The sequence below is a fragment of the Stegostoma tigrinum genome, chromosome 22 (assembly GCF_030684315.1).
Source record: "Stegostoma tigrinum isolate sSteTig4 chromosome 22, sSteTig4.hap1, whole genome shotgun sequence".
Lineage (NCBI taxonomy): Eukaryota > Metazoa > Chordata > Chondrichthyes > Orectolobiformes > Stegostomatidae > Stegostoma > Stegostoma tigrinum.
In genome coordinates, this window is record NC_081375.1 from 57203430 (window position 1) to 57222081 (window position 18652).

At 47.4% G+C, this 18652-nt stretch overlaps 1 protein-coding gene across 6 annotated transcripts in view; it reads left to right on the forward strand.

The window, feature by feature from the left end:
- LOC132210882 (uncharacterized) overlaps window positions 1–18652 on the forward strand; it is a 350749-nt gene that overhangs the window by 237599 nt on the left and 94498 nt on the right. For 2 of the 6 annotated variants that reach the window (XM_059653854.1, XM_059653853.1), the window contains exons 4-5: window positions 9836–9972; window positions 18374–18642. In XM_059653854.1, coding sequence (XP_059509837.1) covers window positions 9836–9972; window positions 18374–18642 — 406 coding nt within the window. Of the gene's footprint in view, window positions 1–9835; window positions 9973–11750; window positions 11910–18373; window positions 18647–18652 lie in introns of those variants that run through there. The other 4 variants (XR_009447095.1, XR_009447096.1, XM_059653851.1 and 1 more) reach the window with 4 other exon arrangements.

Sequence of the window (18652 nt, forward strand, 5' to 3'; positions counted from 1 at the left end):
AATGGGCTGCAGTGACTGAGTGACATGGGGTGCAGTGACTCTGTGAAATGGGATGCAGTGACTGAGGGAAATGGGTTGCAGTGACTGAGTGAAATGGGAAGCTGTGAATGAGTGAAATGGGAAGCTGTGAATGAGTGAAATGGGAAGCTGTGAATGAGTGAAAGGGGATTTTGTGACTGAGTTAAAGGAGATGCTGTGACTGAGGGAAATGGGATGCACTGTCTCAGTTGAATAGGATTCACTGTCTCCGTTAAATAGCATGTAGTGTCTGAGTCAAATGGAATGCTGTGACTGAGTGAAATGGGAAGCAGTGGCTGAGTGAAATGGGAAGCAGTGGCTGAGTGAAATGGGAAGCAGTGGCTGAGGGAAATGGGATGCGCTGAATGAGTGAAATGGGATGCTGTGACTGAGGGAAAGGAGACGCAGTGACTGTGGGAAATGAGATGCATTGACTGAGGGAAATGAGATGCATTGACTGAGGGAAATGAGATGCATTGACTGAGGGAAATGAGATGCAGTGACTGAGGGAAATGACATGCAGTGACTGAGCGAAAGGAGATGAAGTGACTGTGGGAAATGGAAGGCTGTGACTGAGGGTAATGGGATGCACTGTCTCAGTTCAATGAGATTCACTGTCTCAGTTAAATGGGATGCGCTGACTGAGTGAAATGGGATGCGCTGACTGAGTGAAATGGGATGCGGTGACTGAGGGAAAGGAGACGCAGTGACTGTAGGAAATGGGTTGCAGTGACTGAGGAAAATGGGATGCAGTGACTGAGTGAAATGGGATGCAGTGACTGAGTGATGTGGGATGCAGTGGCTGAGTGAAATGGGATGCAGTGGCTGAGTGAAATGGGATGCAGTGGCTGAGTGAAATGGGATGCAGTGGCTGAGTGAAATGGGATGCAGTGGCTGAGTGAAATGGGATGCAGTACCTGACGGAACTTGAATGAAGCGTCAGATGAGAAACGGGATGCAGTGACTGTGTGAAATGGGATGCAGTGACTGCGTGAAATAGGATGCAGTGACAGAGTGAAATGTGATGCCGTGACTGCGTGAAATGTGATGCCGTGACTGCGTGAAATGTGATGCCGTGACTGCGTGAAGTGTGATGCAGTGACTGCGTGAAATGTGATGCTGTGACTGCGTGAAATGCGATGCAGTGACTGCGTGAAATGTGATGCAGTGTCTGCGTGAAATGGGATGCAGTGACAGAGTGAAATGTGATGCCTTGACTGCGTGAAATGTGATGCCGTGACTGCGTGAAGTGTGATGCCGTGACTGCGTGAAGTGTGATGCCGTGACTGCGTGAAATGTGATGCAGTGTCTGCGTGAAATGGGATGCAGTGTCTGCGTGAAATGGGATGCAGTGTCTGCGTGAAATGGGATGCAGTGACTGTGGGAAATGGGATGCATTGACTGTGGGAAACGAGATGAAGTGACTGTGTGAAATGTGATGCAGTGACTGTGGGAAATGGGATGCAGTGACTGAGTGAAGTGAGATGCAGTGACTGAGTGATATGGGATGCAGTGACTGAGTGAAATGGGATGCAGTGACTGAGTGAAATGGGATGCAGTGACTGCGTGAAATGGGATGCAGTGACTGAGTGAAATGGGATGCAGTGACTGAGTGAAATGGGATGCAGTGACTGAGTGAAATGGGATGCCGTGACTGAGGGAAATTGGATGCCGTGACTGAGGGAAATGGGATGCAGTGACAGATGGAAATTGAATGCAGTGAGAGAGTGAAATTGGATGCAATGACTGTTTGGGAATGGAATGTAGTGACTGAGAGAAATGGGATGCAGTGACTGAGGGAAATGGGACGCAGTGACTGAGGGAAATGGGATGCAGTGACTGAGTGAAATGGGATGCAGTGACTGAGTGAAATGGGATGCAGTGTCTGCGTGAAATGGGATGCAGTGACTTAGGGAAATGGGACACCGTGACTGAGTGAAATGGGATGCAGTAACAGAGTGGAATGCATTGCAGTGACTGATGGAAATTGAATGCAGTGACTGATGGAAATTGAATGCAGTGACTGCGTGAAATGAGATGCAGTGACTGCGTGAAATGAGATGCAGTGACTGCGTGAAATGGGATGCAGTGACTGCGGGAAATGGGATGCAGTGACTGTGGGAAATGGGATGCAGTGACTGTGGGAAACCAGATGAAGTGACTGTGTGAAACCAGATGAAGTGACTGTGTGAAATGTGATGCTGTGACTGTGTGAAATGTGATGCTGTGACTGTGTGAAATGGGATGCAGTGACTGTGGGAAATGGGATGCAGTGACTGTGTGAAATGTGATGCTGTGACTGATGGAGATTTAATGCAGTGTCTTATGCAAATGGGATGCAGTGACTGAGGGAAATGGGATGCAGTGACTGAGGGAAATGGGATGCAGTGTCTGAGGGAAATGGGATGCAGTGACTGAAGGAAATGGGATGCAGTGACTGAGGGAAATGGGATGCAGTTACTGAGGGAAATGGGATGCAGTGACTGAGGGAAATGGGATGCAGTGACTGAGGGAAATGGGATGCAGTGTCTGAGGGAAATGGGATGCAGTGACTGAGGGAAATGGGATGCAGTTACTGAGGGAAATGGGATGCAATTACTGAGGGAAATAGGATGCAGTGACTTTTGGAAACGGGATGCAGTGAGTGCTGGAAATGGGAGGCAGTGATTGAATGAAATGGGTGCAAGTGACCGTGGAGATGGGATGCAGTGACTTGGGGAAAGGAGATGCAGTGACTGTGGAAACGGGATGCTGTGACTGAGGGTAACGGGTTGAGGCGGCTAAGTGAAATGGGAAGCCGTGTCTCTGTGAAATGTGATGCGGAGACTGTGGGGAAATGGATGCAGTGACTGAGTGAAATGTGATGCGTTGACTGATGGAAAGGAGATGCCGTCACTGTGGGAAGTGGCATGCAGTGACTGAGTGAAATGGGAAGCTGTGAATGAGTGAAATGGGATGCCGTGACTGATGGAAATGGGATGCAGTGACTGAATGAAATGAGATGCAGTGACTGAGGGAAATCAGATGCACTGATGTTGGGAAATTGGATGCACTGGGTGAGTGAAATGTGATGCAGTGACTGAGGGAAATGGGATGCAGTCACTGAAGGAAATGGGATGCAGTGACTGAGGGAAATGGGATGCAATGACTGAGGGAAATGGGATGCAGTGACTGAGGGAAATGGGAAGCTGTGAATCAGTGAAATGGGAAGTTGTGAATGAGTGAAATGGGAAGCTGTGAATGAGTGAAATGGGAAGCTGTGAATGAGTGAAATGGGCTGCAGTGACTGAGTGACATGGGGTGCAGTGACTCTGTGAAATGGGATACAGTGACTGTGGGAAATGGGTTGCAGTGACTGAGTGAAATGGGAAGCTGTGAATGAGTGAAATGGGAAGCTGTGAATGAGTGAAAGGGGATTTTGTGACTGAGTTAAAGGAGATGCTGTGACTGAGGGAAATGGGATGCACTGTCTCAGTTCAATGAGATTCACTGTCTCAGTTAAATGGGATGCAGTGACTGAGTGAAATGCGATGCAGTGACTGTGGGAAATGGGTTGCAGTGACTGCAGGAAAGGATTGCAGTGACACTGGGAAAAGGGAGGCAGTGACTGAGGGAAATGGGATGCAGTGACTGAGTGAAAGGGGCTGCTGTGACTGAGTGAAATGGGATGCAATGACTGAGGGAAATGGGATGCAGTGATTGAGTGAAATGTGATGCAGTGACTGAGTGAAATGGGAGGTAGTGACTGACTGAATTTGGGAGGGAGTGCCTGAGTGAAATGGGATGCAGTGACTGAGGGTAATGGGACGCAGTGACTGAGTGAAATAGGATGCACTGTCTCAGTTGAATAGGATTCACTGTCTCCGTTAAATAGCATGTAGTGACTGAGTCAAATGGAATGCTGTGACTGAGTGAAATGGGATGCAGCGGCTGAGTAAATGGGAAGCAGTGGCTGATTGAAATGGGATGCAGTGGCTGAGGGAAATGGGATGCAGTGGCTGAGGGAAATGGGATGCAGTGACTGAGGGAAATGGGATGCAGTGACTGAGGGAAATGGGATGCAGTGGCTGAGGGAAATGGGATGCAGTGACTGAGGGAAATGGGATGCAGTGACTGAGTGAAATGGGATGCAGTGGCTGAGGGAAATGGGATGCAGTGGCTAAGTGAAATGGAATGCAGTGACTGAGGGAAATGAGATGCATTGACTGAGGGAAATGAGATGCATTGACTGAGGGAAATGAGATGCATTGACTGAGGGAAATGAGATGCATTGACTGAGGGAAATGAGATGCATTGACTGAGGGAAATGACATGCAGTGACTGAGGGAAAGGAGATGAAGTGACTGTGGGAAATGGAATGCTGTGACTGAGGGTAATGGGATGCACCGTCTCAGTTCAATGAGATTCACTGTCTCAGTTAAATGGGATTCAGTGACTGAGGGAAATGGGATGCGCTGACTGAGTGAAATGGGATGCGGTGACTGAGGGAAAGGAGACGCAGTGACTGTGGGAAATGGGTTGCAGTGACTGAGGAAAATGGGAGGCAGTGATTGAGTGAAATGGGATGCAGTGACTGAGTGATGTGGGATGCAGTGGCTGAGTTAAATGGGATGCAGTGGCTGAGTGAAATGGGATGCAGTACCTGACGGAACTTGAATGAAGCGTCAGATGAGAAACGGGATGCAGTGACTGTGTGAAATGGGATGCAGTGACTGCGTGAAATAGGATGCCGTGACTGCGTGAAATGGGATGCCGTGACTGCGTGAAATGGGATGCAGTGACTGAGTGAAATGGGATGCAGTGACTGAGTGAAATGGGATGCAGTGACTGAGTGAAATGGGATGCAGTGACTGAGTGAAATGAGCTGCAATGACTGTGTGAAGTGGGATGCAGTGAATGAGTGAAGTGAGGTGCAGTGACTGATGGAGATTGAATGCTGTGTCTGATGCAAATGGGATGCAGTGACTGAGGGAAATGGGATGCAGTGACTGAGGGAAATGGGATGCAGTGACTGAGGGAAATGGGATGCAGTGAGTGATGGAAATGGGAGGCAGTGATTGAATGAAATGGGTGCAAGTGACCGTGGAGATGGGATGCAGTGACTTGGGGAAAGGAGATGCAGTGACTGAGGGTAACGGGTTGCAGTGGCGAATTGAAATGGGACGCCGTGTCTCTGTGAAATGTGATGCGGAGACTGTGGGGAAATGGATGCAGTGACTGAATGAAATGGGATGCAGTGACTGAGTGAAATGTGATGCGTTGACTGATGGAAAGGAGATGCCGACACTGTTGGAAATGGCATGCGGTGACTGAGTGAAATGGGAAGCTGTGAATGAGTGAAATGGGATGCAGTGACTGAGGGAAATGGGATGCAGTTACTGAGGGAAGTAGGATGCAGTGACTTTTGGAAATGGGATGAATGAAGTGAGTGATGGAAATGAGAGGCAGTGATTGAATGAAACGGGTACGAGTGACCATGGAGATGGAATGCAGTGACCTGGGGAAAGGAGATGCAGTGACTGTGGAAACGGGATGCTGTGACTGAGGGTAACGGATTGCAGTGGCTAAGTGAAATGGGACGCCGAGTCTCTGTGAAATCTGATGCGGAGACTGTGGGGAAATGGATTCTGTGACTGAATGAAATGGGATGCAGTGACTGAGTGAAATGTGATGCGTTGACTGAGTGAAATGGGATGCAGTGGCTGATTGAAATGGGATGCAGTGGCTGAGTGAAATGGGATGCAGTGACTGAGGGAAATGGGAGGCAGTGATTGAGTGAAATGGGATGCAGTCACTGAGTGAAATGGGATGCAGTCACTGAGTGAAATGTGATGCAGTGACTGAGTGAAATGGGATGCAGTGACTGAGGGAAATGTGATGCGTTGACTGATGGAAAGGAGATGCTGTCACTGTGGGAAATGGCATGCAGTGACTGAGTGAAATGGGAAGCTGTGAATGAGTGAAATGGGATGCCGTGACTGATGGAAATGGGATGCAGTGACTGAATGAAATGAGATGCAGTGACTGAATGAAATGAGATGCAGTGACTGAGGGAAATGAGATGCAGTGACTGAGGGAAATGTGATGCGTTGACTGATGGAAAGGAGATGCCGTCACTGTGGGAAATGGCATGCAGTGACTGAGTGAAATGGGAAGCTGTGAATGAGTGAAATGGGATGCCGTGACTGATGGAAATGGGATGCAGTGACTGAATGAAATGAGATGCAGTGACTGAATGAAATGAGATGCAGTGACTGAGGAAAATGGGAAGCTGTGAATGAGTGAAATGGGAAGCTGTGAATGAGTGAAATGGGCTGCAGTGACTGAGTGACATGGGCTGCAGTGACTCTGTGAAATGGGTTGCAGTGACTGAGGGAAATTGGTTGCAGTGACTGAGTGAAATGGGAAGCTGTGAATGAGTGAAATTGGCTGCAGTGACTGAGTGACATGGGCTGCAGTGACTCTGTGAAATGGGTTGCAGTGACTGAGGGAAATTGGTTGCAGTGACTGAGTGAAATGGGAAGCTGTGAATGAGTGAAATGGGAAGCTGTGAATGAGTGAAAGGGGATTTTGTGACTGAGTTAAAGGAGATGCTGTGACTGAGGGAAATGGGATGCACTGTCTCAGTTCAATGAGATTCACTGTCTCAGTTAAATGGGATGCAGCGACTGAGTGAAATGGGATGCAGTGACTGAGGGTAATGGGACGCAGTGACTGAGTGAAATAGGATGCACTGTCTCAGTTGAATAGGATTCACTGTCTCCGTTAAATAGCATGTAGTGACTGAGTCAAATGGAATGCTGTGACTGAGTGAAATGGGAAGCAGTGGCTGAGTGAAATGGGAAGCAGTGGCTGAGTGAAATGGGATGGAGTGGCTGAGGGAAATGGGATGCGCTGACTGAGTGAAATGGGATGCTGTGACTGAGGGAAAGGAGATGCAGTGACTGTGGGAAATGGGTTGCAGTGACTGAGGAAAATGGGAGGCAGTGATTGAGTGAAATGGGATGCAGTCACTGAGTGAAATGTGATGCAGTGACTGAGTGAAATGGGATGCAGTGACTGAGTGAAATGGGATTCAGGGACCGACGGTCATGGGATGCAGTGACTGATGGAAATGGGATGCAGTGACTGAGTGAAATGGGATGCAGTGGCTGAGTGAAATGGGATGCAGTGACTGAGGGAAATAGGATGCAGTGGCTGAGTGAAATGGAATGCAGTGGCTGAGGGAAATGAGATGCATTGACTGAGGGAAATGAGATGCATTGACTGAGGGAAATGAGATGCATTGACTGAGGGAAATGAGATGCATTGACTGAGGGAAATGAGATGCATTGACTGAGGGAAAGGAGATGCATTGACTGAGGGAAAGGATATGAAGTGACTGTGGGAAATGGAATGCTGTGACTGAGGGTAATGGGATGCACCGTCTCAGTTCAATGAGATTCACTGTCTCAGGTAAATGGGATTCAGTGACTGAGCGAAATGGGATGCGCTGACTGAGTGAAATGGGATGCGGTGACTGAGTGAAATGGGATGCGGTGACTGAGTGAAATGGGATGCGGTGACTGAGGGAAAGGAGACGCAGTGACTGTGGGAAATGGGTTGCAGTGACTGAGGAAAATGGGAGGCAGTGATTGAGTGAAATGGGATGCAGTGGCTGAGTGATGTGGGATGCAGTGGCTGAGTGAAATGGGATGCAGTGGCTGAGTGAAATAGGATGCAGTACCTGACGGAACTTGAATGAAGCGTCAGATGAGAAACGGGATGCAGTGACTGCGTGAAATAGGATGCAGTGACTCCGTGAAGTGTGATGCCGTGACTGCGTGAAGTGTGATGCAGTGACTGCGTGAAATGTGATGCAGTGACTGCGTGACATGTGATGCAGTGTCTGCGTGAAATGGGATGCAGTGTCTGCGTGAAATGGGATGCAGTGTCTGCGTGAAATGGGATGCAGTGTCTGCGTGAAATGGGATGCAGTGTCTGCGTGAAATGGGATGCAGTGACTGTGGGAAATGGGATGCAGTGACTGTGGGAAATGGGATGCAGTGAATGAGTGAAGTGAGCTGCAATGATTGTGTGAAGTGGGATGCAGTGAATGAGTGAAGTGAGGTGCAGTGACTGATGGAGATTGAATGCAGTGTCTGATGCAAATGGGATGCACTGACTGAGTGAAATGGGATGCAGTGACTGAGGGAAATGGGATGCAGTGACTGAGGGAAATGGGATGCAGTGACTTTTGGAAATGGGTGTATACAGTTGTATAGGGTGCTGGTGAGGCTTGGTGTGGAGTAGTTTGTACAGTTTTAGTCTCCTCACTTGAGAAAGGATGTACTGGCACTGGAGGGGGTGCGAAGGAGATTCACGAGGTTGATTCCAGAATTAAAAATGTTGCTGTATGGGGAGAGATTGAGTAGACTCCGATTGCAGTCACTGGAATTTAGAAGAATGAGGGGTGATCTAATAGAAACTTTTAAAATTATGAAACAAATGGATCGGAAATTGTTTCCACTGATGGGCGAAATTCCAACTTGGGGGCACAGCCTCAAAATAAGTGTGAACAGATTTAAAACTGAGTTGAGGATGAGCTTCTTCATCCAAAGGGTTGTGAATCTGTGGAATTCTCTGCCCACTGAAACAGTTGAGGTTCCCTTGTTGAATGTTTTGAAAGCCAAAACAGATAGATCTTTGAACAGGAAAGGAATTGAGGGTTATGGTGAATGGGAGGGTAAGTGGAGCTGAGTCCGCAAAAAAGATCAGCGGAACGAGCTGGAAGAGACAGATGGCCTACTCCTGTTTTATTTCTTATGTCCGTATGTCCTTAGATTGCCATCCTTGTCATTCCTCCTTCCCTGGAATAGGCCAGTTCTGAACTGAAGAGTAGGTCTTTAAATAACTCCCACGTATCAAATGTTGACTTGTTCAATAAAAGCTCCTCCCAATTAATACTGCTCAGCTCCTACCTAACACTGATGTAATTTTCCCTCCCCCAATTTCGTCCCTTCCCACAAGGTCCTGATTATCCATGGCTGTCTTAAAATGTAAGGAGATGCGATCACCCATTTAAGAAGCTCCTGCTTCACTGTTTTTCCCAAGTGGGAGTCAGCTACAGGCTTTCTTGTTCCACGATGGGGGAGGAAATGGCCGAGAGGTATTATTGCTGGACTGTTAATTCAGAGACTGAGATAACATTCTGGGGACCTGTGTTCAAATCCCAGCACAGCAGATGGTGGAATTTGAATTCAATATAAAAGAAAATCATGAATTAAGAATATAATGATGACCATGAATTCATTGCCAAATGTCAGAAAAACTCACCTGGTTCACTGATGTGCTTTCGGGAAGGAAACTGCCACCCTTACATGATCTGGCCTACATGTGACTGCAGACCCACAGCAATATGATTGACTTTGAACTGTCCCCTGGGCAATTAGGGATGGACAATAAACACTGCGTAGCTCGGGATGTCCTCCTCCCATTAACAAATAAATAAAATTGGATTCTAGATCTTCCGATCCAAGATCGTTTCTTGCTCTCATACTAATTTCTTTGCTTACAGTCACTTTCCCTCCTGCCTGTCTTTTTGGAATGCCGTATAGCCCTGCGCACTTAGCTCCAGTGTTGATCTCCTTGTAACCAGGTCTTTGTAATAGCTATAAAATCATGCCCGTCAACCTAGAAATGTGCTATTAATTTGTTGATTTTGTTCTGAATACAATGAGCACGCAAGCAAAGAGCCATGAATTTAGCTTTATCACTTGATTTCACCTCTTGACACTATTTACAGCTGTTTTCTGTTTGTACATGCTGTCTTTTCCAGTAGCACGCTGAGTATTGTTATCCCGATAGTTCTTTCGTATCAGTCCGTGTGTATTCCTGGGCGAATGTGCTCGTGTGGTCTCAGGAGTTGCGGAGGTCACGGCTCTGGGACAGCCGTTTCATCGCTCTATGCTGCAGGTAAGAAGAAAAGAAAATCTCTTGCTCTGAGCTCTGCAAACCTGGGCAATGTCAAAAGGGAAACAAGGTCAAAAGAATTTCAACAAGAATCTCAAAATTAACTGCTGAATTCATATCAACATTACGGGCATCGCCCAACTTAGTGGCCACAACATCCCACTTTCTATTCTTCACAAACAATCCAAAGGCTGAAGTATCCGTATCCCTCTTAACTTTTATGGTTTTTGAGCTAATTTCTTGTTTCTAACTTGTGCATATTTGTGGTGCCTTATGACTTCTTGCATTTAGCAATTGATAAAACTCACTCTCTCACGAGTTCAGGAGAAGCTAGTTTTATAGAATCCCCAGTGTGGAAACAGGCCACTCAGTTCAACAAGCCCACAGCAACCCTCCAAAGAGCATCCCACCTAGACCCATCCCCATTCCCCTACTCTATCCCTGTCAGCCTGCATTTCCCATGGCTAATGTACCTAACCTAGACATCCGTGGGCACTGTGGGTAATTCAGCATTGCCAATCCACCGAACCTGCACATCTCTGGACTGTGGGAGGAAACCAGAGCACCCAGCAGAAACCCACACAGACAAGGGGAGAATGTGCAAACTCCACACAGACAGTCATCGGAGGCTGGAATGGAACTCAGGTCCCTGGTGCTGTGAGGTAGCAGTATTAACGACTGAGTCACCGTGTCACCCTGAGTTATCTTGACTCCTTCTGAAACATAGGAAGGTATCCACAAGACAAAGATCCTTTTTAGTCAGCTTAATTCATACCAACTGAGGTAGATCTAGTTGGGTGTGTAAAGAAGGGGAGTCTTTCACGAGGGAACTTAACAATTTGGGAGACTCAGTCACCGAGGGAGCCTGACCCGAAGACTGGTCAAAACAATAATGATTCGATATGAATTAGTTAGAATGCAGCTGTTAACAGTAATCCTCCATCCCTATGTGGGAGCGAGATTTAACATTCAAAATCAAAACTGAAACTCTTGAACAAGGTAGTTCAAAACAGCCAGTTCTCTGATTGAGGTTGTGAACTTGCTCGCCGAGCTGGCTTCTTCTCATTCAGACGTTTCGTCACCATGATCGGTGACATCATGGGTACAGCCTCCAATGAAACGATGTTATTCTACTCTGTCTGGAATTGACACTGTCCGGTCTGTTACCATGAGTACTGTCATTTCCGGTTTTGATCTGTATGGGTTTGTGTGTGGGGGTCCAATTGTATCTGTTTGTTGGTTGCATTATGGGTGGAGAATCACGCCTCTCAGAGGACACTGCGACAAGGTAACCGTAGTAGCCCAAGCCAAGCGTAGACACGCACAGGAATTCCGAGAGGCATGGTTCTGCACCCGTTCTCCAGCCTCACATTCTTGGTCTCTTCAGTCTGAATATGATCACTCAACCATATCCTTGATGACAAACAATAGAGTCTTACTTCCCAAAATCTACAAACAGGACTGTCCAGACAGATCGATTTGTTCTAATGATATCATCTTCTGCTGGAGGGATTCCGAAATGTCTGCATTCTTCCTCAACTGAGCATTCCTTGCATTCGTGGTTGACAGAGCTGTCAGTCACGTCCATTGTGCTGCAGGGTTCCCAAGCGGAATATGAGTTGCTGTTCCTGCAACTTTGGGGTGGCATCATTTGTGGCACTGCAGGAGGCCCATGTTCAGTTTGGTTATGACTTTTGAGGAACGGATGGTCCCTTTGAGATTGAAATTGGAGAAAGATTTCAGGATTTTTTCATGTTCTTGTCTTTCTGTTATGCCCCTAGGAAAAAAGCAATGAAAGTGCCGTTAATGTTTTGCACGGCGAGCTGCTGCACACTAACCGGTCTCACACCATTACCATCACCTTGCCCTTGTGAAGGCAGATATGGATAAGGTTCTCAAAGCTGATAGAAGATTGAAACCACTCTAATCCTGTGACGATGGTAAGTTTCCCTTCTTTAAAAAAAAAATGCTTGCAGCTGAATTCGCATAATATAGAGCACAGTGGCTCTGGTGAACACCACTGTCTCAATTCCACCCTTTGGTGACTTTCTGTGTGGAGTTTGCACATTCTCCATGTGCCTGCATGGGTTTTCTCCGGGTGCTCGAGTTTGCTCCCACAGTCAAAAGATGTGCAAGGTCGGTGGATTGGCCGTGCTAAATTTCCCAAGGTGTTCAGTGATGTGTAGGTTAGGTGAGTTATAGGTGGATGGGTCTGGGTGGGATGCTGTGAGGGGCAGTGTGGACATGTTGGGCTGACCGACCTGTTTCCACACTGTAAGGGTTCTCTGATTCATGATTCCATGATTTTACTGAGCGCAAAGGTACAATATTGACTCGTCATATTTGTCTCACCTCTTTACACATTGATAAGAAAGCTTTAATGTCAGTTTCTATGCATTTGCAACTTGTCTGCTGTCTCTGACAAGGCTGACGATATCTCCTTCTCGAATGCACATCCCCTGTCCCCCAACACTGAGAGGTGACACTTGCTTTTCATTTAGTACAATAAAAAAAACAATAGCCTCCATATTACATCCAGCGGCTTCTTTTAACACTCACACACTGTTCTTTTTTTCCTCCAGGTATTGACCACCCATCATTTCTAATTCCTCATCTCATCTCTCTCTCATGCGCTCTCTCTCTCTCTCTCTCTCTCATGCACTCTCTCTCTCTCTCTCTCTCTCTCTCTCTCTCTCTCTCTCTCTCTCTCTCCCCCTCTGTCTCTCTCTCTCTGTCTCTCTCTCTCTCTCTCTGTCTTTATCTCTCCTCTCCCTGTTCTCCCCCATCACTTCACTCACAGGCACCAACAGAGGTTCACAGTCACACTATGTTGCACATGCATATTCTGTCCCTCATGCACAAACACACTACACACACACAAAAAAAAGTCAGGAACACAGTCTCTCACGAACACACTCTGTCACATTCTCACTCATTCATACTCCATACCGTCACACAGTCGTACACGGTCTTGCACACATTCTGTGGCACACTTGCATGCACTGTTGCAGGATCTTTTGCCAATGCTCTCACTCTCAAGTACACACGTACTACCACAAATCTCTCCCTCACACACTTAGGTTTGCAAATTCACTTGCTGTCAAGCTCACTCACACTTACAGACACACTCACTCCCTCATGCATGCTGTAACACTCCCTTCTTGTGCTAACTCCCTTTCACACACTCTCAAGCACAGTCACTGGCACACACATTCTGTCGTGCGCACACACACACTTTCATGCACTGTCTTTGCACTCTTGAGCACAATCGTATGCTCACCTCTCTCTTGCACACAGTCAATTTGATTTGAGTCAGAGATAATGGGAGCTGCAGATGCTGGAGAATCCAAGATAATAAAATGTGAGGCTGGATGAACACAGCAGGCCAAGCAGCATCTCTGATGAAGGGTCTTGGCCCGAAACGTCAGCTTTTGTGCTCCTGAGATGCTGCTTGGCCTGCTGTGTTCATCCAGCCTCACATTTTATTATCTTGATTTGAGTCATAATTGTCACATGTGCCCAGGTACAGTGTAAAGTTTTCTTCTGCATGCACTATAGACAGGTATATCAAACAAGGCGCATTAGTGAAACGGAACATAGTGACAGCTACAGAGAAGATGCACAGAGAGCAAGATCAAAATTAGATTTAAGCTTTTCAGTGTCCTATTCAGATGTCCAATAACAGCAGTGAAGAAGCTGTTCTTGAATCTTTTCACGCATGTATACAAACTTTTTTTACATCTTCCCTTCAGAAAAAGGGAGAAGAGAGTGTAATTGGCGGGTGAGAAGGGCCTTTGATTATGTCAGTTTCTTTCCCGAGGCAGCGGGAAATAGAGGTGGAATCAACGAATGGAAGGCTGGTTTGCATGATGGACTATGCTGTGTTCATGACTCTGCAGTTTCTTGTGATCTTAGGAAGAGCTGTTGCCAAACCATGCTGTGACATGCATCCAGATAGGATGCTTTCTCTGGTACATGAATGAAAGTTGACCTTGCGGACACTCCAAATTACCTTAGCCTGCTGGGGAAATAGAGACATTTGGTGTGCTTTTTTGCCCATTGCGACGATCTGGGTGGACCAGGAGAGATTGTTGGTGATCGACACTCTCAACTATCTCCACCTCAGCAACATCTCTCTCAGTGTCTGATGCAGGCGCTCACACACTCACATTCTGTCACCTATTCTGTCTGTCTGTCTCTCCCTCTCTCCCTCATCGCCCATCTCTCTGTCTCGCTCTCTCTCTCTCTGTCTCGCGCTCTCTCTCTCTCGCTCTCTCTCTCGCGCTGTCTCTCTCTCTCGCGCTGTCTCTCTCTCTCGCGCTGTCTCTCTCTCTCGCGCGCTCTCTCTTCCTCCCCCACCCCCCAACCTCTCTGGCTCTCTCTCTCTCTCTCTGTCCCTCTCTCTCTCTCTCTCTCTCTCTCTCTCTCTCTCTCTTTTTCTCACACACCAACTCATTGCTCAGTATTCCATGGTATCTGAATTGTTGGAAGAATTAACTTAGACTGAGCGTGGATTTTCTCCCAAATTAGTTATGACAAAGCAGAACCAATTCTGCCTGGAAGAAGAAAGGCAGGAGCCATAATAATTAGGGATTGTTTTGCTAGAGGAACCGTGCTGTGATATGCATCCAGATAGGATGCTTTCTGTGGTACATCAATGAAAGTTGCCCTTGTGGGCACACGCAATTGCCTTAGCCTCCTGTGAAGTAGAGACAACGGTGTGCTTTTTTGCTCATTGCGATGATGTGGATGGACCAGTGAACTAATCTAAGCCCATCCCCCTACACGATCCCATTATCATCCATATGCTTATCCGAGGACTGTTGAAATGCCCCGAATGTGGCTGAGCTAACTGCATTGTCAGGCAGGGGGTTCCACATCCTTACCACTCTCTGAGTAAAGAACCTGCCTCTGATATCTATCTCAAATCTATTATCCCTCACTGTTAAGCTGTGCCCCCGAATACAAGCTGACGTCATCATCCTCGGAAAAAGACCCACACTGTCCACCCTGTCTCATCCACTGATCATCTTGTATGTCTCTATTAAATCCCCTCTGAACCACCTTCTCTCCAATGAGTACAGACCCAAGTCCCTCAGCCTTTCTTCAGAAGACCTTCACTCCGGACCAGGCAACATCTCCTCTGCACCTTTTCCAATGCTTCCACATCCTTCCTGTAATGGGGCGACCAGAACTGTACGCAATATTCCAAATGAGACCGCACCAGTTTTTTGGACAGTTGCTCTGGATCTCAATCCCACTGCCAATAAAAACCTAAAACACCGGAAGCCGCCTTCACAGCACTATCAACCTGGATGGCAATTTTCAGGGATCGACATAGATGGACACCCTCTGCACAGCAACACTACCAAGAATCTTTCCATTGACGCAATATTCTGCCTTCCTATTATTCATCCCAAAGTGAATCACCTCACATTTATCCGCATTGAACTCCATCTGCCACCTTTCTGCCCAATTCTGCAGTTCATCCAAGTCTACCTGTGACCTGCAACATTCTTCCACATTGTCCACCACTCCACCGACTTGAGTGTCATCTGCAAACTTACTAACCGATCTACCAATGCCTCCGTCCAAGTCATTTATTAAAATGACAAACAGCAGTGGTCCCAAAACAGATCCTTGAGACAAACCAGAAGTCACCAGACTCCAGGCTGAATATTTTCTATCAAACACCAATGGTTGCCGCCTTAGCCAAAGCCAGTTTCTAATCCAACCTGCTAAATCTCCCTCAATCCCATGTCTCCATGTTTTCTCCAATAGCCTACCATGTGGAACCTTATCGAAGGCTTTACTGAAGTCCATGTCCACCACGTCAACTGCCCGACCCTCATCCACGTGCTTGGTCACCTTCCAAAATTACTCAATGAGGCTTGTGAGACACGACCTGCCCTTGACAAATCCATGTCGACTATCTCCCATCAAATTGGTGCTTGCTCGATGACTATAAATCCTATCTCTTATAATCCTTTCCAAAACTTTTCCTGCAACAGACGGAAGGCTCACTGGGTTTATAATTACCTGGGTCATCTCTACTGCCCTCTTTGAACAAGGGCACAACATTTGCAACCCTCCAGCCTTCTGGTACTAAACCTGTAGACAATGAGGATTCAAAGATCAAGGCCAAAGGCTCCGTCACCACCTCCGTAGCCTCCCAGAGAATCTGAAAGTTTCGAAGGATGCTGCGTTGTATCCGGAGGTTGGTGGGGTGGTACGTTAGGACGAGGGAGACTTTGTTTTGGTTGTTGTTGCGGGGTGGGGTGAGAGGGATTTGTTGCAGGAAATGCTGGAGACACGATCGAGGGCGTTATCAACCACAGAGCGGGGCAAGTTGTGGTCCTTGAAAAATGAGGACATCTGAGATATACAGGAATAGAATACCTCATCCTGTGAGTGCAGATGCAGAGGCAAAGGAATGGGGAAGAGGGGATGAATTGTTGCAGGAATATGGTGGGAGGAGGTGTAATCTTGGTAGCTGTGGGAATTGGTGGAGTTGAAATGGATATTTGTTTCTCAGTGGTTGGAAATAGAGTGGTCCAGGTAGGAGAGAGAGGTATCAGAGATTGTCCAGGTTAACTTCAAGTTCGGGAGGAAGGTGTTGGTGAAGTGGATGAACTGTTCGAGCCCCTTGTGGGAACACGAGGCGGTGCCGATACAGTCATCAATGTAACGGAGGAAGAGGTGGGGTTGAGGGCCAGTGTAGGTACGGAAGAGGGAGCGTTCCATGTAACCTACAAAGAGGCAGGCATAGCTTGGGCCCATTTGGCTACCCTGGCCACCCTCTTTGTCTGTAGGAAGTGGGAGGAATTGAAAGAGAAACTGTTGAGGGTTGTTCAAGGACCGGAACTTACCCCTCCTCAGTGGTCAAAAACACCCTCGACCGTGTCACCCGCATTTCCCACAACTCATCCCTCTCACCCGCACCCCATAATAACTACCAAAACAGTGTCCTCGTCGCCCTCACGTACCACCCCACCAACATCTGGATTCAATGCGTCGTCCTCCGACCCTTCTGCCATCCGCAATCCGACCCCACCACCAAAGACGTTTTTCCCACCACCCTTAGGTGACCCCCTTATCCGCTCCACACTCCCCTCTAGCACTCCCGACACCCAGCACTTTTCCCTGCATATCCATAAATGTTGTCATCAAAACGTTTAAAATTCACTGGTCCCGATACCTCCCCCCCATCCCAGGCCCCAGGAAGAATTTCCTCAGCAAACAGATGTTTACCTGCACATCTGCTAATGTGGTAGACTGTATCCACTGTTGCCATTGTGGCCCCCTCTACATCGGGGAAACCAAACAGGTTTGGGGACCGCTTCGCCTGTGCTCAGTTTGCACTAAAGAACTGCACCTCCCAGTCGTGAACTGTTTCGACTCTCCCTACCAATCCTCAGGTAACATGTCCATCCTGGGCCTCCTGCAGTGCCACAACGATGCCACCTGAAGGTTGCAGGAGCAGCACCTCATATTGCGCTTGGGAACCCTGCACTCCATGGTATCAATGTGGACTTCACAAGCTTCAAAATCACCCCTCCCCTTCCCGCATCCCAAAACCAGCCCACCTATCCCATCCTGCCACCTCAAACCCCACCCCCATTTCCTGCCTCCTAACCTCTTCCCGCCCCGGAGACCTGTTCGTCCTCCCCGGACTGACCTCTCCCCTCCCTACCTCCCCACCTACATTCACCTCTGCTGGCTCCATCCCCACCTCTTTAACTTGTCTGTCTCCTCTCCACCTATCTTCTCCTCTATCCATCTTTGATCCGCCTCCCCCTCTCTCACTATTTATTTCAGAACTCTCTCCCCCTCCCCCTTTTCTGATGAAAGGTCTCGGCCCAACATGTCAGCTTTTGTGCTCCTCAGATGCTGCTTGGCCTGCTGTGTTCATCCAGCTGCACACTTTGTTATCTCTACATCTCTTAACAACCTCATTAAGTGAGTTCTAGAGCGAACTATGCAGGGTAGACTTTGGGTTTATCATTCTAACTTGCCAGTCCTGAAAGATGAAAGTTGGTTTGTGTTGGATGTTTGTCTCATAGCTACGAAAGATACACTGAAAGGATTTTTCAAATCTTTTGTTGAGAATTGTACCCATTTAGTCACTAATCCTTTTCCTTTTTTAAAACTTCCTTGGTAGTGACAAATTTCAAATATCTGCGGAATTTTATTTGGCTTTGTATTGGTTCTCTGTGATTCTCTGTTCATGGCTCCACGACCTGCTAGCTAATTACAGAATTTATCATTGATGTGCTTCAGTCTTATATATCCCAATTTCAGGAGAAAGTCCAGAGAGACCTTTTAAAGGAAAGGGGTTTAGAAAGAAAATCTATCGATCAAAATCATGAACAGTTGATAAATTATTTGCACTTCATATTTCCAGAACCTACCCCGGAAGAGAGAGCCCAGAGAATTGCCAAAGCTGTCCGCAAACAGTCAACAGAAGTGAAGGAAAATTGGGAGCAATTGAAAACCCGTGCGAGCAACTGGCAGAAACAGGTGGAAAAGGCGTTGGAGAAACTTCAAGAACTGCAGAAAGCGCTGGATGATCTTGAGGCTCATGTGATAACAGCTGAGGGGGTCCACACTGATTGGCAACCTGTGGGTGACCTGCTTATTGACTCATTGCAGGATCACATTGATAAAACCACAGTAAGTGCAA